This window comes from Staurois parvus, unplaced genomic scaffold (genome assembly GCF_062004578.1).
Source record: "Staurois parvus isolate SC_StPar_1 unplaced genomic scaffold, SC_StPar_1.0 ptg002686l, whole genome shotgun sequence".
In the NCBI taxonomy this organism is placed as follows: Eukaryota; Metazoa; Chordata; class Amphibia; order Anura; family Ranidae; genus Staurois; species Staurois parvus.
Window position 1 is genome coordinate 1 of NW_028320482.1, and position 24,900 is coordinate 24,900.

A 24,900-nucleotide genomic window follows, 5' to 3' on the forward strand; every position below is an offset into this window, starting at 1 on the left:
CACCCCACCTCCCACTCACTCCAACCCCCTCTCTATCCCCCCTTCTCTCTCACCCCCCTTCTCTCTTTATCACTTCCCCTTTCTGTCACCCCAACACCCCTCTCTCTCTCCCTACTTTCACGCCCCCCTCTCACAACCCCTCTATCTCTCACCCCTCTCTTTTTCACTCCCCCTGTATCTCATCCCTCTCTCTTTCTCACTTTCTCTCTCTCACACCAACTTTGTCACCCATCCCCCTCTCTCTCCCCCACTCCTCTCACACCCCCCTCCTCCTCTCTCTCACACCCCTTCTCTCTTTCTCACTCCCCCTCTCACCCCACTCTCTCTCAACCCCCCTCTCTATCACCATCTTCTCTCTCATCCCCCTTCTCTTACCCATCTCTTTCTCACCCTCCTTTCTCTCCCCCACTCTTCTCTCATACCCCCTCTCTTACCCTCCCACCCCCCTCTCACCTCTCTCTCTTTCTCACTCCCCCTCTCTGCCACCCCCTCTCTCTCCCTACCTCCCTCCTTTCTCTCACACCCCCTCCTTCTCTTTCTCTCACACCCTTTCTCTCTCACACACCCCTTCTCTCTTTCTCACCCCCTCTCTCTCAACCTCCCTCTCTATCCCCCTTCTCTCTCATTCCCCTTCTCTCACCCTTCTCTCTTTCTCACTTCCCCTTTCTGTCACCCCAACACCCCTCTCTCTCTCCCTTCTCTCACACCCCCCTCTCTCAACCCCTCTATCTCTCACCCCTCTCTCTTTTTCACTCTCCCTGTATCTCTCATCCCTCTCTCTTTCTCACCCCACCTTTGTCACCCATCGATCCTCTCTTTCCCCCACTCCTCTCTCATCCCCCTCTCTTTCTCACCCCCCCTCTCTGCCACCCCCCACCCCCTCTCTCATCCTACCTCCCTCCTTTCTCTCACACCCCCCTTCTCTCTCTCTCTCTCTCTCACACCCCTTCTCTCTCACTCCCCCTCTATCTTTCTCACTCCCCCTCTCTCTCACCACAGTCCCTCTCTCTCATCCCCCTCTCTCTCAACCCCCCTCTTTTCTCACCACTCTCTCTCACTCCACCTCTCTCTCCCCCTTCTCTCACTCCAGTCCCTCTCTCTCATCCACTATCTCTCTCAACCCCCCTCTCTATCACCCCCTTCTCTCACTCCTCTTTCTCACCCCCCCCCCCTCGCATGCAGGCAAGAGAAACCAAGTGGACACTGACTGACAGGTGATCCCACCCCCCCAGCACTGTCACACATCCCATTCCTCCCCCCAGCACTGTCACTGATCCCCCAGCAGCCCTAGCAACCAATGGGTGAGCATTAATGATGTGCAGTAACCTCTAGCAACCAATCGACAAGCAGAAATGATATGTTGTAACCTCTAGCAACCAATCAACAAGCAGAAATGTGTTGTAACCTCTAGCAACCAGTCATTGAGCTGTAATGATGTGCTGTAAGCCCTGGCAAGTAATCACAATCGCTGCCTGATCTGCTGCAGTAAACTGATTTTGAGTCTACTTAAAAAGAAAGTACAGCGCTAAAATAAATGCAGATTAATACTTCCAATCCATAAACCAGCTGAACATATGATCGAACATAAAGTCACAATATGTTAAAATAAATGTATAAAATTGTGACAGTCTGTGATAGGTGATGGTTACAGAAGATGTTAGTGACTTCAACGTTCCAGGTGGCGAGGTGATAGAATAGCTAAAATACGCACTCACCAGATGCGTATCTTTATATACGCATATAATCAATAACCAGAGGTCCCCCTTAGGGATGGATGAGCTGAACTGCTTATAACGGACTCTCCCCCTCTTGGTATTGGTCTGGTCAGTAGTCGTTTCTCTTGGGATAGCCCCGAGTACCACCGTGGAAGCCTCTCAGATATAGAGCTGGGTGGGTCACCCTGGATTTGACGTTCTCTAGTAGTGGTGGGCTGATGTCAGCAATATAGGAATATCTTCTGTGCCATGGAGCGTGGGCTCTGGGGATGAATTGTTGCTCTCAGGGGAGTCAACACAAATAATAGCCCATAGTGTAGTAATTTTGACCAAAATTAATTTATTAATCCACGTGAGTAAATAATAAATGGCTATCCCTTGCTGAGGAAGTGCAATTGCAGGAAACACGTCCAAGGGGCCATAACGCCGTGACGTCTAGCCACCGGCTCCTGTTATAGGTCCGGTGGCCTCCTTTACAATACTGTACGGTCAGTGTACTTTTTATTTACTCGAATACTTTGATTTTTCACTTTATTATTTACCCACGTGGATTAATACATGAATGTTTATCAAAATTACTACACTATGGGCTATTATTTGTGTTGACTCCCCTGAGAGCCAACAATTCATCCCCAGAGCCCACGTTCCATGGCACAGGAGATATTCCTATATTGCTGACATCAGCCCACCACTACTAGAGGAGAACACCAGGTCCAGGGTGACCCACCCAGCTCCATATCTGAGAGGCTTCCACGGTGGTACTCGGGGCTATCCCAAGAGAGATGACTACTGACCAGGCCAATACCAAAAGGGGGAGAGTCCATTATAAGCGGTTCAGCTTATCCATCCCATCCCTGAGGGGGACCTCTGGTTATTGATTATATGTGTATATAAAGATATGCATCTGGTGAGTGCGTATTTTAGCTATTCTATCACCTCGCCACCTGGAACGTTGAAGTCACCTGTATCCATCACTTATCACAGACTGTCACCATTTTATACATTTATTTTAACATATTGTGATTTTATGTTCGATCATATGTTCAGCTGGTTTATGGATTGGAAGTATTAATCTGCATTTATTTTAGCGGTGCACTTTCTTTTTAAGTATCCTATGAGGTTTTATTCTGGTTACCTTTTTCGTCCTTTTAGCTGCTATACTATTACTAAGCGCTCACTGATTATATTATATAGTCTAGCTGCTATTTATTTTATGTCTTAGATCAAGTTGAGAGTGAAATTCCATGTGAGCCAAGGGAGGGGGGTGGAGGGGCCCAAAAGAAAATGTTTGCCCAGGGTCAAATCAATAATAAAGACTGCCCTGATTGGAGCCCTCTCTTCTCTCCCTTACATGAGTGTTATGTCATTGTAACCCATTTATGGGAGGATGAGCTGGTGACAAGATTTTTGTGTGCTGATGATCGGTTCGGCGGCTGGTGCCTCAGTCTATTATTATTATTATTATACAGTATTTATATAGCACCAAAAGGTTTGCTCAGCGCTGTACATTATAGTGGGGGACAGAACATGAGACAATACAGTAACAATACAATACACGAGGGGTTCAAGGGCCCTGCTCTTTTGAGCTTACAATCTAGGAGGGAAGGGATAGTGGTACAGGAGGAAGTGGCTGTGGGGGATGGAGTGGTAGGAGGAGTGGAGAAGATCAGCTGTTAGGTGAGGGTGGGGCAGGGTTCCCTGAAGAGATGGGTTTTCAGGGTGTGCCTAAAGGTGAGGAGGGTAGGTGACAGTCTGATGGATTGGGGTAGTGAGTTCCAGAGAATGGGGGAAGTCCTGGAGAAGTCCTGCAGTCGGGCGTGGGAGGTGGAGACCAGGGAGCTAGAAAGTAGGAGGTCTTGTGAGGAGCGAAGAGTACGGGTAGGGTGGTATTTGGGTATCAGGTCGGTGAGGTAGTTTGGGGCAGCGTTATGAATGGCTTTGTATGTCAGTGTTAGTAGTTTGAATTTAATGCTTTGGGCAATCGGGAGCCAGTGGAGGGAATGACAGAGGGGGGTGACAGATACAGAGCGGTTAGTAAGGTGGATGAGTCTGGCCGCTGAGTTCAGGATAGACTGAAGCGGGGATAGTCTGTGATGAGGCAGGCCGGTGAGGAGGGAGTTGCAGTAGTCCAGACGTGAGATAATAAGGGAGTGAATGAGTTGTTTAGTAGTGTCTGGGGTTAGGAACGAACGTATTTCGGAGATGTTACAGAGGTGGAGCCTGCATGAGTTTGCCAACGATTGGACATGAGGTTGGAAGGACAGGTCTGAGCCTAGAGTGACACCTAGGACTTTGGTTTGCGGGGTGGGACTGATGGTGGCGTTGTTGGTCACAATGGAGAGGGTGGGGGGGCGTCTATGAAAGCTTTTGTTGATTTCTCTTATGAGGGTCACAGGGCTTCTGGTAAGCCTTTCGATTACTGGAGATACACGTGGTGATTCCATCCACACGATATTGGGGAAGAGGGCCATCAATTTATTTATCATTTCACGCACTGGGTGGCAGTTACCTACATTTTATGGACTTTTTGTCATTTGTAACTTCAATAATTTTTCACTTCTTATTTAGTGCTGCATAATTGATTATAAGCTTGCTCTGTGTGACAGGATCGAACTTCGTCACCGTCCCAGATGATATTGATATTTTGATGATGTGCTCCTCAGCTGGGACAGTGACATTCTGTAACAACAACCTAAGGCTCAGTATTAGTTATTTTATAAACCCAAAGCTTTTTTTTTTAATTTATTTAGGATTGGCACATGAGGAAGATCGTATTATCCCAAAAAATGTTTGTAAACCCATTGGTGACTACTCATATCTCCATTATATGAGTTGCCACCACCCTCTTTGGAAAAAAAATATACCCAAAGGACATTTCCACAGACTCAAAAAGAACTGTACAAAACAAATCAAGACACTACACTGACCTCACAGCACTGCCTCAGAGCACACTAGTCAAAGGAAGAATTGTATTTATCATTCCTTGACTGAAGATCTAAAACTCATCAAAACCAGACAAACCCAACAGAGAAAAGAGAATTTCTGATCTGGCAGACCAAGAGTCCTGGGACCTAGAAAGTGTAGCAAACACTAAACAGTCCAGATTAAATGTGATCCCGGGGGGCAGTAGTTCTTAAATGTCCAGCAACCCTCCTATTACCCTCCTCATATCCAAAAATTGTGCAACCAAATCATTCTTACTTTCATTTCCCAAAGTTATCCATCTACAAGGAGACCTGTATAGATCACATGATGGCACCAATGAGGATGGAGGAGGACCGGAGTCACATGACTGAGAAGATACTAAACCTCACCCTGGAGATCATCTACCTGCTGACCGGAGAGGTGAGGAGGATTCTGGGAGGTCACATGACATCACTCTTATCTCTATTAATAAAACACAGACCTGACCAGAGAGGTGAGGAGGATTCTGGGAGGTCACATGACATCACTCTTATCTCTTAATAAAACACGGACCTGACCGGAGAGGTGAGGAGGATTCTGGGAGGTCACATGACATCACTCCTATCTCTATTAATAAAACACAGACCTGACCGGAGAGGTGAGGAGGATTCTGGGAGGTCACATGACATCACTCCTATCTCTATTAATAAAACACAGACCTGACCGGAGAGGTGAGGAAGGTTCTGGGAGGTCACATGACATCACTCTTATCTGTATTAATAAAACACAGACCTGACCGGAGAGGTGAGGAGGATTCTGGGAGGTCACATGACATCACTCTTATCTCTATTAATAAAACACAGACCTGACCGGAGAGGTGAGGAGGATTCTGGGATTCTAACATGATATTCCAATTGGTTCCTCAATACAGAGATTTCCTCTTCTGAAGTCAGGTGATCATATGACCATCACAGTGCCTCCATGTGACTCCCTAAACCCTGAGAGACACAACATGCAGAAGATTCTAGAAGTCACCAGAGAGATCCTTGAGCTGCTGACAGGAGAGGTGAGCGGTGCCGGGAATTCTGGGACATTCTCCAGTAACAGACAAGGGATGTGTCTGGATGGTGACTGTATCATTGTGTGTGTCAGGTTCCTATAAGGTGTCAGGGTGTCACTGTCTATTTCTCCATGGAGGAGTGGGAGTATTTAGAAGGACACAAGGATCTCTACAAGGACGTCATGATGGACAATCAGCCGCCCCTCACATCACCGGGTAAGAGGAGACTTTATTGTAAAGGAGAGAGCAGTACGGAGGATCCACCTAGATCCCCCATCATCTGATAAACACATAGAAACAATGGATTCAGTCAGTGTGTGTGTTTCCTACAGATGGATCCAGTCATGGGAACCCACCAGAGAGATGTCCCCGTCCTCTGTATTCCCGGGATTCCACACAGGAAGGTCACACCATCCCTCACCATCATCAGGTAGATGAGGAACAATCACTGATAGTATCATTAGGATCTGTACATTATCTGCATTGTTACCATTGATGTCATTTTTATTATATATTCAGAGGGGAAACCTGAGAGATCCTAAAGTTGATATTAAAGAAGAGATAAAAGAGGAGGAGGATGAAGATGGGGTGATGGAGTCAGAATTTCTAAAAGGACACAAGAATCTGTACCAGGACACCATGGTGGAGTCATCCAGCTACAGGAACCCACCAGAGAGATGTCCCCGTCCTCTGTATTCCCCGGATTCCACGCAGGAAGATCGCACCATCCCTCACCATTACAAGGTTAGTGAGACATAACATCTAGATCGGGTCTTTAAATTTCCTTGCTCACATTTGGCGAGTGGAGATAATGTGGGGGCGAGTGTGACCCTGGCAGGGCCACCTATAGCCGTAACATAGGTATCTCGTCAAGATCGGTATCCCTGCAGCTACTGCACATGTGCTAGATCAGTGAAGCATTCATGGAAAACTAGCCAAGCTTGAGCCATGGTTTTCTCCAAAATCAGTTATCTCCATCAATTCTGGGCAACAGTGACAATCCCTGGGAACACACGGAGGGTGGAGGTAAAGGATATCTTGTGCATTGTGTCAGGGATATCTGTCCTCTCCATTCACAGTGCTGGTCACAGGGGACACACACGTGAGGGGGATGGAGGATTTCATGGCCATTCTGCATGAGGACCGCAGAAGCTGATCGGCTGCATGGACTTAACTCCTCAATTGCCAGACACCTTTGCCATGAACTACTTGTAATAATTAAAGTACTAATTAACTTACAAGGGAGAGGAAACGGAGTGGGGGTCTGTCAGTGGGGAAAGGGGTGGAAAATTGGGGGTGGGGGTCTGTCAGTGGGGGAGGGGGGCAGTAGGTGAGGGGTGAAGGTCAGTGGGTGGAGGGGGCAGAAAGTGGGGGTGAGGGTTTGTCAGTGGGGGAGGGGCAGTAGTAGATGTTTTGTCAGTGGGGGGAGGGGGCTGTAATTGGGGATGGGGGGTCTGTCAATTGGGGAAAGAAGGCGGTAATTGGGGGGTGGGATCTGTCAGTGGGGGACTGGAGGAGGACATAGGATGGAGGATATGGTACTGGTGGAGGACATGGGATGGAGGAGATGGGACTGGAGGAAGAGGACATGGGATGGGGGAGATGAGACTAGAAGAGAAGACATAGGATGGGAGAGATGAGACTGGAAGTGGAGGACATGAGATTGGGGAGATGGGACTGGAGAGAAGGACATGGGATTGGGGAGATGGGACTGGAGGAGGAGGACATGGGATGGAGGAGATGGGACTGGAGAAGGAGGAGATGGGACTAGTGGAGGACATGGGATGTGGGAGATGAGACTAGAAGAGGAGACATGGGATGGGAGAGATGAGACTGGAAGTGGAGGACATGAGATGGGACTGGAGAGAAGGACATGGGATGGGAGAGATGGGACTGGAGGAGGAGACATAGGACAGGAGAGATGAGACTGGAAGTGGAGGACATGAGATGGGGGAGATGGGACTGGAGAGAAGGACATGGGATGGGGGAGAGGAGGAGGATATGGGATGGGGAAGATGAGACTAGAAGAGGAGACATGGGACGGGAGAGATGAGACTGCAAGTGGAGGACATGAGATGGGGAGATGGGACTGGAGGAGGAGGAGGGATATGGGATGGGGAAGATGAGACTAGAAGAGGAGACATGGGACGGGAGAGCTGAGACTGGAAGTGGAGGACATGAGATGGGGAGATGGGACTGGAGAGAAGGACATGGGATAGGGGAGATGGGACTGGAGAAGGAGACATGGGACAGGAGAGATGAGACTGGAAGTGGAGGACATGAGATGGGGAGATGGGACTGGAGAGTAGGACATGGGATGGGGGAGAGGAGGAAGAGGAGGATATGGGATGGGGAAGATGAGACTAGAAGAGGAGACATGGGATGGGAGAGATGAGACTGGAAGTGGAGTACATGAGATGGGGGAGATGAGACTGGAGAGAAGGACATGGGATGGGGGAGATGGGACTGGAGGAGGAGACATGGGACGGGAGAGATGAGACTGCAAGTGGAGGACATGAGATGGGGAGATGGGACTGGAGAGAAGGACATGGGATAGGGGAGATGGGACTGGAGGAGGAGGAGGGATATGGGATGGAGGAGATGGGACTGGAGAAGGAGACATGGGACGGGAGAGATGAGACTGGAAGTGGAGGACATGAGATGGGGAGATGGGACTGGAGAGTAGGACATGGGATGGGGGAGAGGAGGAAGAGGAGGATATGGGATGGGGAAGATGAGACTAGAAGAGGAGACATGGGATGGGAGAGATGAGACTGGAAGTGGAGTACATGAGATGGGGGAGATGAGACTGGAGAGAAGGACATGGGATGGGGGAGATGGGACTGGAGGAGGAGACATGGGACGGGAGAGATGAGACTGCAAGTGGAGGACATGAGATGGGGAGATGGGACTGGAGAGAAGGACATGGGATAGGGGAGATGGGACTGGAGGAGGAGGAGGGATATGGGATGGGGAAGATGAGACTAGAAGAGGAGACATGGGACGGGAGAGATGAGACTGCAAGTGGAGGACATGAGATGGGACTGGAGTGAAGGACATGGGATAGGGGAGATGGGACTGGAGGAGGAGGAGGATATGGGATGGGGAAGATGAGACATGGGACGGGAGAGATGAGACTGCAAGTGGAGGACATGAGATGGGGAGATGGGACTGGAGAGAAGGACATGGGATAGGGGAGATGGAACTGGAGGAGGAGGAGGGATATGGGATGGGGAAGATGAGACTAGAAGAGGAGACATGGGACGGGAGAGATGAGACTGCAAGTGGAGGACATGAGATGGGGAGATGGGACTGGAGTGAAAGACATGGGATAGGGGAGATGGGACTGGAGGAGGATATGGGATGGGGAAGATGAGACATGGGACGGGAGAGATGAGACTGGAAGTGGAGGACATGAGATGGGGAGATGGGACTGGAGTGAAGGACATGGGATAGGGGAGATGGGACTGGAGGAGGAGGAGGATATGGGATGGGGAAGATGAGACATGGGACGGGAGAGATGAGACTGGAAGTGGAGGACATGAGATGGAGGAGATGGGACTGGAGAGAAGGACATGGGATGGATGAGATGTTTACATTGCTTTATGTTAATATTTTTTAAGTTAATATTTATTTTTGTAATGTCTGTGTAAATTCTGCATAAAACATTTACCAGTATCATTTCATGAAATAATTTACAAGAACGTGTTTAGGGGTGCAATTATGGGCGGGGTGGAGTAGGGCAACTCTTAAGGCCTGGCTCAGCACTTGACTTGATCAAGACCATGAACTTGTGCAGACAATGTGTACATTTTTTATGTGATGTCATGATATTAAAGTTTATATATTACAGATGTTATTTTCTCCCTTTCTCTTGGTTTAGGGTGAAGATCTGATAGATATAAAAGTTGAGGTAAAAGTAGAAGAAGAAGAGGCGTATGTGAGGGATGATCAGCAGTCTATGGAGGAGGATGGAATAACGGGGGCATTTATAGAGGAGGACACTCCTACAGAGATCAGCACAGGTGGGTCAAATTGTTGCAGGTGGTAGAGCTGCCCGGTCGTCTTGACAAAATGCCTGCAGGTCTTGCAAAGTGTTTGGTCCTCTTGCATGAACTGCTTGCCTGAGTTCCCCCCAGAGTGGCTCAATCACATTAAGATCAGGAGATTGTGATGGGCACTCCAGAACCTTCACCTTTTTCTGATGTAATCACTTGAGGGTCAACTTGGCCTGGTGCTTAGGTGTCATTGTCGTACTGGAAAGTCCAAAAGTGTCCCATGCACAGCTTTCCTGCAGTAGAATGCAAATTGTTTGCCAGTATCTTCTGATAACATGCTGCATTCATCTAGCCATCAATTTTCACAAGATTCCCCCATGCCTTTAGAGCTCACACACCTTCTAAACATCAGTGAGCCACCACCATGCTTCAAAGTGGGGATGGTATTCTTGTTGCTATAGAGATTGTTACCCCTCTCCAAACTAAGCACTTATGGTTGTGACCATAAAGTTATATTTTGGTCTCGTCACTCCAGATTACAGTGTGCCAGAAGCTGGGAGGCGTGTCAAGGTGTTACTGGGCATATTGTAACCAGGTTTTTTTTGTGGCATTGGCAGTAGAGGCTTCTTTCTGAAAACTCGTCCATGCAGCTCATTTTTGTTGTATTGTATTATACTCCTTGGAACAACCACACCATTTTTTTCCAGAGCAGCCTGTATTTCTCCTGAGGTTACCTGTGGGTTTTCTTTGTATCCCAAAGAAATCTGGCAGTCGTGGCTGCAATCTTTCTTGGTCTACCTGACCTTGGCTTGGTGTCAAGAGATCCTTGAATTTGACTGGCATACTCAAGGCTTTGAATAACCTTCTATATTCTTTTTCATCTTTTTAAAGCTCCATTACCTTGTTACGCAGGTGTTTTGACAGTTCCTTTCTGATCCCGATTACTCAGTATCCAGCCTAGTCAGTGCTTCCACATAAGAGCTAACAAACTCATTGCCTATTTATACACTGACACTGATTGCAATTTAAAAGCCTCAGATGTGGGACATTAACCTCTAATTGCCATTGTAACCCGTGTGTGTCACCTTGTGTGTGTCTGTACCAAGGCCAAACATTCCAGGGGGCGGAGACTTCTGATCCGGGGCATTCGGGGGATTTCTGTTATTGTGATTTAAAAAGAAGCCAAACAACTATTTGATAATAAACAGTGTCATGTGATCACTATCCTTAAATAAAAGACAGTTTTTGGCATGATCAGTCAGATTTTCATCATCGGTGCCAAAATCTCACCATTTCTGTCAGGGGAGGCAAACTTTAGAAACATAGAAAATTGATGGCAGAAAAAGACCAAGTGGTCCATCAACTCTGCACCTTTTTTTTGGGGGGGGGTGTGGGGTTTTTTTGGTAACTTTTTTATCTGAGTAGAGATCTATGTTTGTCCCAAGCATGTTTGAAGTCATTAACTAGTGACTAGCTCACTACCTCTGCTGGAAGTCTATTCCTGGCATCTACTACTCTTTCAGTAAAATAATACTTTCTGAGATTAGTTGTGAACTTTTCTCCAGTTAGTTGGAGGTCATGTCCTCGTGTTCTTCATTTTGGTTTCATATTGAAAGTCCTGCCCTCCTGAACCGTATTCACTCCCTTCATGTATTTAAAGGTTTCAGTCATGTCTCCACTTTCCCTTCTCTCCTCCAGACTGGACATGTTACGTTCCTGAAGTCTCTCCTGTTATGTTCTATCCCCCCCAGACCTTTCACCATTTTGTTCCCCGTCTCTGGACTCATTCTATCTTATCAATATATTTTTGCATGTGAGGCCTCCAGAGCTGGACACAGTATTATAAATGAGGTCCAACTAAAGATCTTTATAGAGGAATCAGGACCTCCTTCCTCCTGCCGGTGACCCCTCTAGTGATATAAAGATCTATATAGAGGAATCAGGACCTCCTTCCTCCCGCTGGTGACCCCTCTAGTGATATAAAGATCTATATAGAGGAATCGGGACCTCCATCGTCCCGCCGGTGACCCCTCTAGTGATATAAAGATCTATATAGAGGAATCAGGACCTCCTTCCTCCCGCTGGTGACCCCTCTAGTGATAGGATCTATATAGAGGAATCGGGACCTCCTTCCTCCTGCCGGTGACCCCTCTAGTGATATAAAGATCCTATGTAGAGGAATCGGGACCTCCTTCCTCCTGCCGGGGATCCCTCTAGTGATATAATGATCTATATAGGGGAATCGGGACCTCCTTCCTCCTGCCGGTGACCCCTCTAGTGATGGGATCTATATAGAGGAATCTGGACCTCCTTCCTCCCTCTAGTTATCCCTCTAGTGATAGGCTCGATATAGAGGAATCGGGACCTCCTGCCGGTGACCCCTCTAGTGATATAAAGATCTATATAGAGGAATCGGGACCGCCTGCCGGTGATCCCTCTAGTGATATAAAGATGTATATAGAAGAATCAGGACCTCCTTCCTCCTGCCGGTGACCCCTCTAGTGATATAAAGATCTATATAGAGGAATCGGGACCTCCTTCCTCCTGCCGGTGACCCCTCTAGTGATATAAAGATCTATATAGAGGAATCAGGACCTCCTTCCTCCTGCCAGTGACCCCTCTAGTGATATAAAGATATAGAGGAATCAGGACCTCCTTCCTCCTGCCGGTGACCCCTCTAGTGATATAAAGATCTATATAGAGGAATCAGGACCTCCTTCCTCCTGCCGGTGACCCCTCTAGTGATATAAAGATATAGAGGAATCGGGACCTCCTTCCTCCTGCCGGTGATCCCTCTAGTGATATAAAGATCTATATAGAGGAATCAGGACCTCCTTCCTCCTGCCGGTGATCCCTCTAGTGATATAAAGATCTATATAGAGGAATCGAGACCTCCTTCCTCCTGCTGGTGATCCCTCTAGTAATAGGATCTATATAGAGGAATCAGGACCTCCTTCCTCCTGCCAGTGATCCCTCTAGTGATATAAAGATCTATATAGAGTAATCAGGACCTCCTTCCTCCTGCCAGTGACCCCTCTAGTGATAGGATCTATATAGAGGAATCAGGACCTCCTTCCTCCTGCCAGTGATCCCTCTAGTGATATAAAGATCTATATAGAGGAATCGGGACCTCCTTCCTCCTGCCGGTGATCCCTCTAGTGATAGGATCTATATAGAGGAATCAGGACCTCCTTCCTCTCGCCGGTGACCCCTCTGGTGATATAAAGATCTATATAGAGGAATCAGGACCTCCCTCCTGCTGGTGACCCCTCTAGTGATGCATCCTAGAATTCTATTAGCTTTCCCCACTGCCTGGCCACACTGTTTGCTCATTTTGCATTCATTTGAAATAAGTACCCCCACGTCTTTTTCCTCTTAAGTGCTGAACTTTTGAGGACTGGATTTCTGTAGATACTGGGGTTCAGCTGGCAGCAAAATGTTGATTTTCACATTACACATTGCTCAGTCTATACATCTGATGCATATGGTTGAGTCTTCTGCCCCATTGCCTGAATAAAGTAAGATCTCTACCAGATCAATTCTCCCAGGTAATTTGCCCATTTGTTTGCTGGCAGTGCTAGGTGGAGGGATATGTTTGTGTACATGGTGATAATAATGTGATAACATCCTCCAACTTTGGACCCTTAAACAGAATGTGATACTGAGGGAGGAGTCAATATCCCAATGATGGTGGTCTTCAGGATCAGTCCAGTCTTCATCTTGGTTGTTCTCCCCCCCATCCTCACTCTCTGACCTCTGGCGGGGCTCAGCCCCGCTGTTCTTCATGACTAAATCATGGTCTAAATAAGGAAGTGCAGTACTTCTTGTGTTGGGAAGATGGCGATGAGTGATAGAGGGGGTGGGGACCCTCGTCCTATAATCCCCTCATCACTGTCCCTCCTATAAAAGACAGTTCTGGTTGTTTCCTCACTCTCTGACTAAGGTCCATGAATAAAGAAATGACCTGGTAGGAGATCAGAGGAGCCATTTCCTAGTTCCCTTGAGGGTGGAATTGTAATCTCCTCAGAGACCAAGCTGCCTGATGTGGGCGGAGTCCTGGTTTGGGGGAACCAATCAGCTCCTGTCTAGTAATCCTCTTTGTCTTTGTATTTTAGTCCATGGCCGGGAGATGAGGAAAACCTCCGAGGATTGTCTCACTTTGTCTCCAGACTGGAAAGTAGAAGATGAGGACATCACACAGTATAGTCCAGGAGAAAACCCGGCTCCCTCCAATGTCCATCCGGCACCACCCAGTGTAGATGGACCATCGGATTCCTCGTATCCTGAGGAACCTCAGACTGTGCGGGATGGGGACGGCCCTCCAACAGATATGTGGTTTTTCTGTACTGAGTGCGGGAAATGTTTCCATTTTAAATCCAAATTCAACAAGCATAAAAAATTTGATATAGGTGAAAAGCCATATTCCTGTCCTGAGTGTGGGAAATCTTTTTCACAGAATTCCCATCTTTACACACATCAAAGACTGCCCGCAGGAGAGAAGCCACTTTCTTGTTCTGAGTGCGGGAAATGTTTTTCATTGAAGTCCAGTCTTCACAGACATCAGAAATTGCACACAGGTGAGAAGCCGTATTCCTGTCCTGAGTGTGGGAAATGTTTTGTACGAAAAGCATACCTTGTTACACATCAGAGGTGTCACACAGGGGAAAAGCCGTATTCTTGTCCTGAGTGTGGGAAATGTTTTTCACAAAAGTCACATCTTTACAGCCATCAGAGACTGCACACGGGGGAGAAACTACTTTCCTGTTCTGTGTGCGGGAAATGTTTTTCAGAGAAGTCCAATTTTCATAGACATCAGAGATTGCACACAGGGGAGAGGCCATTTTCCTGTACTGAGTGCGGGAAATGTTTTATTCGAAAATCAGAACTCCTCACACATCAGAGGTCTCACACGGGGGAAAAGCCATATTCCTGTCCTGTGTGCGGGAAATGTTTTTCACATAAATCACATCTTTACCGACATCAGAGACTGCACACAGGGGAGAGGCTACTTTCCTGTTCTGACTGTGGTAAATGTTTTGTACATAAATCAGACCTTGTCACACATCAGAGATCTCACACGGGGGAAAAGCCATATTGCTGTCCTGAGTGCGGGAAATGTTTTTCACAGAAGTCTCATCTTATTATACATCAAAGGTCTCACACAAATGAGAAGCCTTATTCTTGTTCAGCATGCAGGAAATGTTTTGTAGCAAAATCAGATCTTGTCAAGCATCAGAGATCTCACACTGGAGAGAAGCCATATTCCTGTCCTGAGTGCGGGAAATGTTTTTCACGGAAGTCTCATCTTTACATACATCAGAGTTCTCATGCGGGGGAGAAGCCACTTTCATGTCCTGAGTGAGGGAAATGTTCCTCACTGAAGTCCTGTCTTCCTGTACATCGGGGTCCCACGCAACCCTGGAGGTGTATTAGTGCCTTGAGTGCGGGAAATGTCTTCTAGATGAATGTTGCTGGACATCCCAGCTCTCATGTGGGGAAGAAGCACACCCTGATATACACCTCAGATATACTCCATGGCTGATCTTCATCATAGAAGAAACAGTTCATAAGGAGATCAGAGGTCACCAAAGACATGGATGAAGTGTGGGACCAGGTTGGCCATTGATAGCAGGAGAAGAAATAAGAAATAAATAAGTGAGAGCTAAAACAATCACAAGCAGCCAAAGCACCAAAAAACCTCCAGAATAATCAAGAAAAAAATCAAAGGGGTGCGGCGCTGGAATACCTAAAAACAAAGTTAAAATGTATGTATACATGTAAATTGCACTAGACCCAGATGTGGATATAAAGTGACAAAAGTGCAAAATGCAAATCTAAATGTACTATTAGTGAGCACTATCGATGTGCTGAGTGTTAATAACCATACATAGTCCTGAAAACAGTTCATATAAAGTTCTTGGAAGTGATGATCCATCTGAGGGGATCTCAGATAAGTGCTCCTTACAACATCCTGGTGACGTGCCGTGAAATTGTTAGGAATACGCACTCACCAGATGCGCAACTTTTATGTGCATATATAAATCTCAAGGATGTCTGCTGAAGGTCTCCTTCAGAACTGGGTCAGCCTGGTCTGGTCACAAACTGATAAGGATCCCCTTCCCCTGGGCAGTTTGCAGCACCTATGGCCTCACTCTGGAATTGGCTCTGTACAGGTATCCGCTTACAAGGAGCCAAAAAGAAGGAAGCCCATATGTAACAGCGTATACCCAGAGACTGACGCAGTCCTCTATTTTGTTAAGAATCTCCATGTTGTCCCTCATTTTTCCCCCTTTCCTCTTTGTTAATCCACAGGGACATATGTGTGTTAGAAGGGTCACAGGCAGGCTAGAGTACGGCAGGGAGTCCAGAGCTATAGGACCCCAAGGGAGCCGGGGCCTAGCTGTCCAAAGAACATGTGCAATTTAACACCTCGTATAAGATAAGGCAAGCTTTCCCCGGAGTTCAAAGAACATTCCCAGGAAATACGACCAGATAACCTTTGTTAAAATCCATTTTTACCCTATGTCTCATATCTTGGAATATGAGAGACTTACATAAAAACCAAGCATATCGTCAGATTGGCCACGAGAAGACGAACAGTTTGGTAGGTCACTCGCCTTGTCTCAAATAGGAAAGCAGAAAAGTAGATCTCGTGAACCAGGCAGTGTATAATTTCATATTTTATATCTAATCAATCCTCAGACGTGTCTGCATAATAATCTACCCGCGGGTGGAGTGTCACTTATGCATATGGTAAGTTATGAGCCAAAGTATGAACTATAAGAGATTTTGGCTCTTGTTTAGGTCCACGCCCAGACGATGCCTCCCTACACGGGGTATTGGTCCTTGACTTCAGAGACACCCCTTGCTAGGGAACTAAAAAATGGGCTGTCAGTCCTAAGAGAGTTGAGTTGAAGATGTCTCCCCTTTTAACATCAGTACCACCTGGGGAGACCCGTGCCCTTTCGCTCTGAAACTTGGATCTGCTAACCCAGGACTTTGGCAAGTACCTTAACCCTTTCACCTCTCTCTGATATCTCTTTGCTGTGCTGTTGGTCTCTGTATATTTATATATATCTGCGTTACATCTTTTTCTGTAAATATTTTTATTGCACCCGTTTGACCTTATAGTAATAAATCTTTCCTTCTGAAAGTGTTGAACTGTTTCTATAGCGCTTTATTGCAATTTACGAATTCCTGTCTCTAAAGAGAATGCTATTGTGTTTGTTTAACTTTGAATAATCAGTCTGCGGTGACCGTATTATGCAGACGATTATCTCAACCATTATAGTGTTTTAGCTGATATTGCCGAGTTTCCTCTATCTCTGTACAAAAAGGAGGTGGTGGCAGTGTGAAGGGTTAATTGCGTAATTAACCAGACCCAGTAACAATCGCTCAGGCTGCTGGTACATCGATTGTGGTCTAAGTAGCTAGAAAATCGTTGTGCAGGGTGCAGCTGGGTGTGGCATTGTGGTTTTAGATTGGCTAGTCCTTTTGGTCACGAGTTTGGTGAGAAGGGCTGGGGTCTGACGCCATGATCGTGACACCATAGTGCAGTATTTTCAAGCAATATTTATTGAATGCAAGCTAAAAACAAGATAAAACACTGACCATGTGAGATGCTAAGATGGCCACCGGACCTCCACACAGTCGCGGCGGGAAAGGCGTCACTGCGCATGGCTTCTCAACACGTTTCGTGCTAAGGCACGTATTCATGAGGGGTATGCTCGTACGCAAATACTCCAAAGTGAAGTCTATTTATACCAAATTCTGCACATGCGCACATCACGACCGCCATGTTACTGTGCTTCGCGACCGCGCATGCGTAGGCACCATATTGTCATAGATATTCACCGCAATAGCCCTATTGAATGCAAATGAGGCAGGAAAGCTTATATTACCATCAGTAATCGACTAAAATATGTATATTATTCAAATAATCTAGCAGGTTTGTATCTGCAACATCGTGCATTGTTGGAAAAGCTGATTGACCCGTATTAACAATTGGGGAAGAACTGAAATTGAAAAAGGGTCTGTATACTATGCGCGCTTGCGCACAACAAATTTCTGACGGAAACAGGTGAAAGATACTGTGTTTGCATAAATCTTACTTAGGAACTGTATTTTATACTATGCATAGTATAACCAATATGGCTATTGTATGGTGATCAGATAATTCTATGTGCGAATACAAAGAGTAATAAAGATTTCTGTATACAGTGGGGATCGAAAGTTTGGGCACCCCAGCTAAAATTTTTTATTAATGTGCATAAAGAAGCCAAGGAAAGATGGAAAAATCTCCAAAAGGCATCAAATTACAGATTAGACATTCTTATAATATGTCAACAAAAGTTAGATTTTATTTCCATCATTTACACTTTCAAAATAACAGAAAACAAAAAAATGGCGTCTGCAAAAGTTTGGGCACCCTGCAGAGTTAATATCTTGTACTGCCCCCTTTGGCAAGTATCACAGCTTGTAAACACTTTTTGTAGCCAGCAAAGCATTTTCAGATGTCAATATCCTCTGTTTGGAATGTAATTAAGAAATGCCAGTCATCAGGAACAGTGGAAGTTAAAGCAAGATCTGGAAGACCAAGAAAAATATCAGACAGAACAGCTCGCAGGATTGTGAGAAAAACAATTCAAAACCCACCTTTGACTGCACGATCCCTCCAGAAAGATCTGGCAGACACTGGAGTTGTGGTACACTATTCCACTATAAAGAGATACTTGTACAAATATGGTCTTCATGGAAGAGTCATCAGAAGAAAACCTCTTCTACGTCCTCACCACAAAAATCATCGTTCGAACTTTGCAAATGAACATATAGACAAGCCTGATGCATTTTGGAAACAAGTTCTGTGGACCGATGAGGTTAAAATTGAACTTTTTGGCCGGAATGAGCAAAGGTACGTTTGGAGAAGAAGGGGCACAGAATTGAATGAAAAGAACCTCTGTCCAACTGTTAAGCATGGGGTTGGATCAATCATGCTTTGGGGTTGTGTTGCAGCCAGTGGCACAGGGAACATCTCACGAGTAGAAGGAAAAATGGATTCAATAAAATTTCAGCAAATTTTGGATGGTAACTTGATGCCATCTGTGAAAAAGCTGAAGTTAAAGAGAGGATGGCTTCTACAAATGGATAATGATCCTAAACACACCTCGAAATCCACGGGGGATTACATCAAGAGGCGTAAACTGAAGGTTTTGCCATGGCCTTCACAATCTCCTGACCTCAACATAATTGAAAATCTATGGATAGACCTTAAAAGAGCAGTGCGTGACAGACAGCCCAGAAATCTCAAAGAACTGGAAGACTTTTGTAAGGAAGAATGGACAAAGATACCTCAAACAAGAATTGAAAGACTCTTGGCTGGCTACAAAAAGCGTTTACAAGCTGTGATACTTGCCAAAGGGGGCAGTACAAGATATTAACTTGCCCAAACTTTTGCAGACGCCATTTTTTTTTTTCTGTTATTTTGAAAGTGTAAATGATGGAAATAAAATCTAACTTTTGTTGACATATTATAAGAATGTCTAATCTGTAATTTGATGCCTTTTGGAGATTTTTCCATCTTTCCTTGGCTTCTTTATGCACATTAATACAAATTTTTAGCTGGGGTGCCCAAACTTTCGATCCCCACTGTATATATGTTTACATGGTCACCCTATAAAACATATAATCCAATTATAACTCATGATAACAAAATCTAAAACTTAATGCAAATTATTAAAATAACAAAAGTCAACTATAATGGGTCTAAGGTTGACATATAAACCTTAGAAATATAAAAATCCAGTGTCAATAAATATGAATATATAATGTATATAATTATTCAAATATCAAAATATAAGGAACAGTAATCATAGGAACAGTCATTAGTCATTATAGTCATTATAAGAAGGTATTCAATTAAGTATTATACAATATAAAAGGAGTAGGGTAGCTATAAATGAATAGAATAACTAAAAATAGAATAGCTAATGAATAGAATTATTATTATTATACAGTATTTGTAAAGCGCCAACAGTTCACTCTGTACATTACAGTGGGGGACAGAACATGTGACAGTACAATAACACAATACACGAGGGGTTCGAGGGCCCTGCTCTTTCGAGCTTACAATCTAGGAGGGAGGGGATAGTGGTACAGGAGGAGATAGCTGTGGGGGATGGGGTGGTAGGAAGAGTGGAGGAGGTCGGCAAATTAGCAGGGAGTGGGGTAGGCTTCCCTGAAGAGGTGGGTTTTCAGGGTGCGCCTAAAGGAGAGGAGAGTAGGTGATAGTCTGATGGATTGGGGTAGGGAGTTCCAGAGGATGGGTGACACCCTGGAGAAATCCTGGAGGCGGGCATGGGAGGAGGAGACCAGGGAACTAGATAGAAGGAGGTCTTGTGAGGAGCAGAGAGTGCGTTTTGGGTGGTACTTGGATATTAGGTCAGTGATGTAGTTCGGGGCAGTATGGTGGACAGCTTTGTACTTCAGTGTTAGGATTTTGAATTTGATCCGTTGGGCAATCAGAAGCCAGTGGAGGGATTGGCAGAGGGGGGTGGCGGAAATGGAACGGTTGGTGTGGTGGATGAGTCTGGCTGCCATATTCAGGATCAACTGAAGCGGGGATAGCCTGTGGCGAGGCAGGCCAGTGAGGAGGGAGTTGCAGTAGTCGAGTCGTGATATGATGAGGGAGTGGATGAGCTGTTTAGTAGTTTCTGGGGTTAAAAACGTGCGGATTTTGGGGATGTTGCGGAGGTGGAGTCTGCATGAGTTTGTTAGCGATTGGACTTGGGGCTGGAAGGATAGGTTGGAGTCTAGAATGACACCAAGTTCTCTGGCTTGCGGGGTGGGCCTGATGGTGGCATTGCTGGACACAAAGGAGAAGTCAGTGGGGGGGGGGGGGGGGGGCGGTGCGCGGGCTGGGGGGAAGACTAGGAGCTCGGTTTTGGAGAGGTTCAGTTTAAGGAAGTGTAGCGACATCCAGTCTGATATGTCGCTCAGTAGGTTTGTGATTCGGGCGGAGACTGAGGGGGTGAGGTGGGGGGTTGAGAGATAGATTTGTGTGTCATCGGCATAGAGGGGGTAGTTGAAGCTGTGAGAGTGTATGAGCTGGCCAAGGGAGAGTAGCTAAAAATTGGGATAATTGTATACAATTCATTGTATATAAATTATTAATATATTAATAGTGATAAACGAGTATGCAATGATGATAAAAAAAAAGGCGCTAATGATGAAGTATCGTATTAAAAATGTACTAGAAACATAATAAAAACGTAAATTGATATTACTAAAAACTATATATATATATATATATATATATATATATATATATATATATATATATGAATGAATAAGATGGATAATAGTGTGGAGATGAACAGAATCAGCTGTTGTCTATAAAGCAATTTAGATCCAACATTGAGTCCCTGTGGATAAAAAGTACCCATTTCGAAAATCCATTTAGTTTCCAACTGTGAGATGGCCCTTCTCTTATTTGTCCCTCTCCAGTGTGCCTTAATGATGTCAATACCAGTAAAGGTCAAGGAGGAAGGATCTCTATTATGGTATAACCTGAAATGCTTAGAAAGCGAATAGTCTTTAAAGCCTCTCTTGACATTATAAACGTGTTCCCTCAATCTGTCCCTCAATCTTCTTGGTGTGCGTCCAATATATTGTTTACCATTGTTTGTGACGCCTTTGCCGCCGCAACCGCATGGAGGTCCGGTGGCCATCTTAGCATCTCACATGGTCAGTGTTTTATCTTGTTTTTAGCTTGCATTGAATAAATATTGCTTGAAAATACTGCACTATGGGCTTCCTTCTTTTTGACTCCTTGTGAGCGGATACCTGTACAGAGCCCATTCCAGAGTGAGGCCTTAGGTGCTGCAAACTGCTCAGGGGAAGGGGATCCTTATCGGTTTGTGACCAGACCAGGCTGACCCGGTTCTGAAGGAGACCTTCAGCAGGCATCCTTGAGATTTATATATAAAGGTTGCGCATCTGGTGAGTGCGTATTCCTAACAATTTCACGGCACGTCACCAGGATGTTGTACGGAGCACTTATCTGAGATCCCCTCAGATGGATCATCACTTCTAAGCACTTTATATGAACTGTTTTCAGGACTATGTATGGTTATTAACACTCAGCACATCGATAGTGCTCACTAATATCACCTTTAGATTTGCATTTTGCACTTTTGTCACTTTATATCCACATCTGGGTCTAGTGCAATTTACGTGTATACATACATCTGAACTTTGTTTTTAGGAGAAGAAATAAAATGGAGTTAATGGATTCAATTTTGTGGCATAATCTTTCACAAACTCTTAGAGCTCTATTTAAAAAAAAAAATAGTTAAACGAATGTAAGATATATTCATCCAGTTGGGACGAATTTTGGCTGATTTTATTTCAGTGATTTCCTATGATCATTGGCTCCCATAATGCCTTATTGCTCTATTTTTACTGATGGGAGGTATTTGAGGAAAATGACCACATCATGTCTACTAGAGGGAGCTGACAATAATAGAAAATCACCAGAATTTGTCATGGCTGGATGAATGCTTGTCATAATTATCCAATGAGTTTTCCATAAATAGTCCCCTTAGTTTCCTTAGTCAGGCATGGTTTCATACAAGGACCTGGGAGTGTATGTAAATATTTTGGAGTACATTAGACATTGAAGTACATAGGGTATCCGCTTCCCGGCCGCCCTATAGCAGAAATACTGCTACAGGGCAGCACGAGTGCGTACAATCACGTACATATGGGATTTTGCATTTCCGTGTAGTGGGTGCCCTACCCGCACCGCCATTTGTAACCATGGCTGTTAATCACCGGCCCCGGCCAGTGGTTACTCGCCAGCACCCGGTGATTGCCGAGCTTCTCCAACGGGGACAACTGTTTTGTTTACTAACAGTTCTCCTCCCTGTTAGCTCAGGCACACTGCACAGCACAGCTATCCAGAGCAGTGTGATTACAGTGAAGCATCCCCCACCCCCTAGAAAAACGCACGCTGCACACAGTTAACCCTTTGATCGCCCCTCATGTTGACCCCTTCCTACCCAGTGCCATTAGTACAGTGTCAGTGCTTTTTTTTTTTTTTAGCACTGATCACTGTATTGGTGTAACTTGGGTTGTCAGTGACACCAAATAAGTTCCCCCCAGTGTCAAAATGCCTGCCGCAGTCCTGCTATACATTGCTGATTGCTGCCATTAATAGTAAAAATAAGAAAATCCCACTGTATATACCGCCATTTGTAAACGCTATAACTTTCACGTAAACAAATATTAATTTGCACGTATTGATGATGATGGAGGTCCATGGGAGATGGTGGAGGTCCATGGGAGATGATGGAGTTCAATGGGAGACAGTGGAGATCCATGGGAGATGCTGATGGTCTATTGATGATGGTGGAGGTCCATGGGAGATGGTGTAGGTCCTTTGGTAATGGTGGAGGTTCATGGGAGATGCTGGAGGTCCATTGATGATGGTGGAGGACCATGGGAGATGGTGTAGGTCCTTTGGTAATGGTGGAGGTCCATGGGAGATGCTGGAGGTCCATTGATGATTGTGGAGGTTCATGGGAGACAGTGGAGGTCCTTTGGTAACGGTGGAGGCCCATGGGAGATGGTGGAGGTCCATTGATGACAGTGGAGGTTCAAGGAAGACGGTGGAGGTTCATGGGAGGTGGTGGAGGCCCATGGGAGACAGTGGAGGTCCATTGATGATGCTGGAGGTCCTTTGGTAACGGTGGAGGTCCATTGATGATGGTGGAGGTCCTTTGGTAACATTGGAGGTCCATGTGAGATGGTGGAGGTGCACTGGTCACGGTAGAGGTCTATGGGAGACAATGGAGGTCACACTGAATTGCACTGTGTGGGAATCCAAGAGGATATTAAGATTTATATTCATATATCTTGTGAGGTGCACACAGCTGATTCATGGACACAATATTTGTCTTATGGACACTGTTTTGTGTGGTGTTTTAGAACAACATTGCATGTTTATGTTCACACAAGCACTAAGTTGTTTTTTGTGAATAATAATTTGACAGATTTATGCTTCCTGATGTATGGTTACCCCCACAGGGGCCGCTGGATAATGCTTGTCCCCAATGGGTGCCCTGTCCTTGCAAGCCTCCCAACACCCCTGACACTCTGGGTTCAGACATATTTGAACAGTACGAAGTAATATTGAAAAAGACGCGATTCATTAGTAGCACCTGTATATTAGGCTCCTTCAAAAGTCTAGACCACAGAATGAAGGTTTGGGAGGTTAATGTGAGGGGCGATCAAAGGGTTAACTGTGTGCTGGGAGTGTTTTACTAGGGGGCGGGGGTGTGTGCTTCACTGTAAGCACACTGATCAGGATGTCTGTACTGTGCAGTGTGCCAGAGCTGACAGGGAGGAAGATTGTTTTGTTTACAAACAATCTTCCTCCCCATCGGAGATGCTCAGTAATCACCGGACGGGTTATTACCAGCCGGGACCCAGTGATTGACATCAGAGGCCGTGAATGGCGGCACGGGTAGGGTGTGCACGTGGCTTGTTTGCGCCCCCTGTGCCGCCCTGTAGCAGTATATCTACTATAGGGCGGTCCTTAAGCGGTTATAGTTTTCTAACATTATTGTCATCTGTATCCGTCATTAATTTTAATAAATGTTTTACTTCTAAGTATTTGTGTGATCTCTCTGTACATATCGAATACGACTTCAAAACCACAATGGAACAAGAGTCCCGTAGTAGTAGTAGTAGTAGTGGCCAGCAATCTGTCTATGGAGGAGATCGAAAGTCCCTCTGTGTCCAGCTCTGAATCCCGCACCAACAGGGAGCCAGTTCCTTGCTGTAGAATAGATCTGCTTTCAACGAATCCCTTGCATTCGCCAGCTTTCTGGTAGTTGTGGATCAATCAGCACTCAGGAATACAGGATGTAATGGCTATAGGACTACAAGTCCCAGAATCCTCTCCTGTCAGAACTGGATCCACTCTGCTAACAGGAAGTGAGGTAGTTGTCCCAGTACTGAGCACTAGGGGGAAAAAAGGATCAACCATAGTCCCATCTGTAAATGTCCCTGAATGCCGTAATGATAGAACCGGTACCTTGCTGCATCCTTGGTGACCAATGGGAGAAGGACTCCCTTATATCAGTGGTCAGTGTGGTGGTCCCTTACATTGGTGACCAATGGGAGAAGGACCCCCTTATATCAGTGGTCAGTGTAGTGGCCT

At 45.7% G+C, this 24,900-nt stretch overlaps 1 protein-coding gene across 1 annotated transcript; it reads left to right on the forward strand.

Moving 5' to 3' along the window:
* The first annotated feature begins 4,937 nt into the window (after positions 1-4,937).
* On the forward strand, positions 4,938-5,889 carry LOC149429861 (uncharacterized). The gene is made up of 2 exons (XM_089666331.1): positions 4,938-5,060; positions 5,551-5,889. Exons 1-2 carry the CDS (start codon positions 4,965-4,967, stop codon positions 5,779-5,781), a joined length of 327 nt encoding a protein of 108 aa, XP_089522457.1. The 5' UTR covers positions 4,938-4,964; the 3' UTR covers positions 5,782-5,889.
* Positions 5,890-24,900: the final 19,011 nt, after the last annotated feature.

Bases quoted from the DNA above. Each gene is read 5' to 3' on its own strand.
- LOC149429861 (XM_089666331.1), top strand. From the start codon at position 4,965: ATGATGGCACCAATGAGGATGGAGGAGGACCGGAGTCACATGACTGAG. The intron at 5,061-5,550 runs GTGAGGAGGATT...TCCTCAATACAG, and splicing joins TCTACCTGCTGACCGGAGAG to AGATTTCCTCTTCTGAAGTC.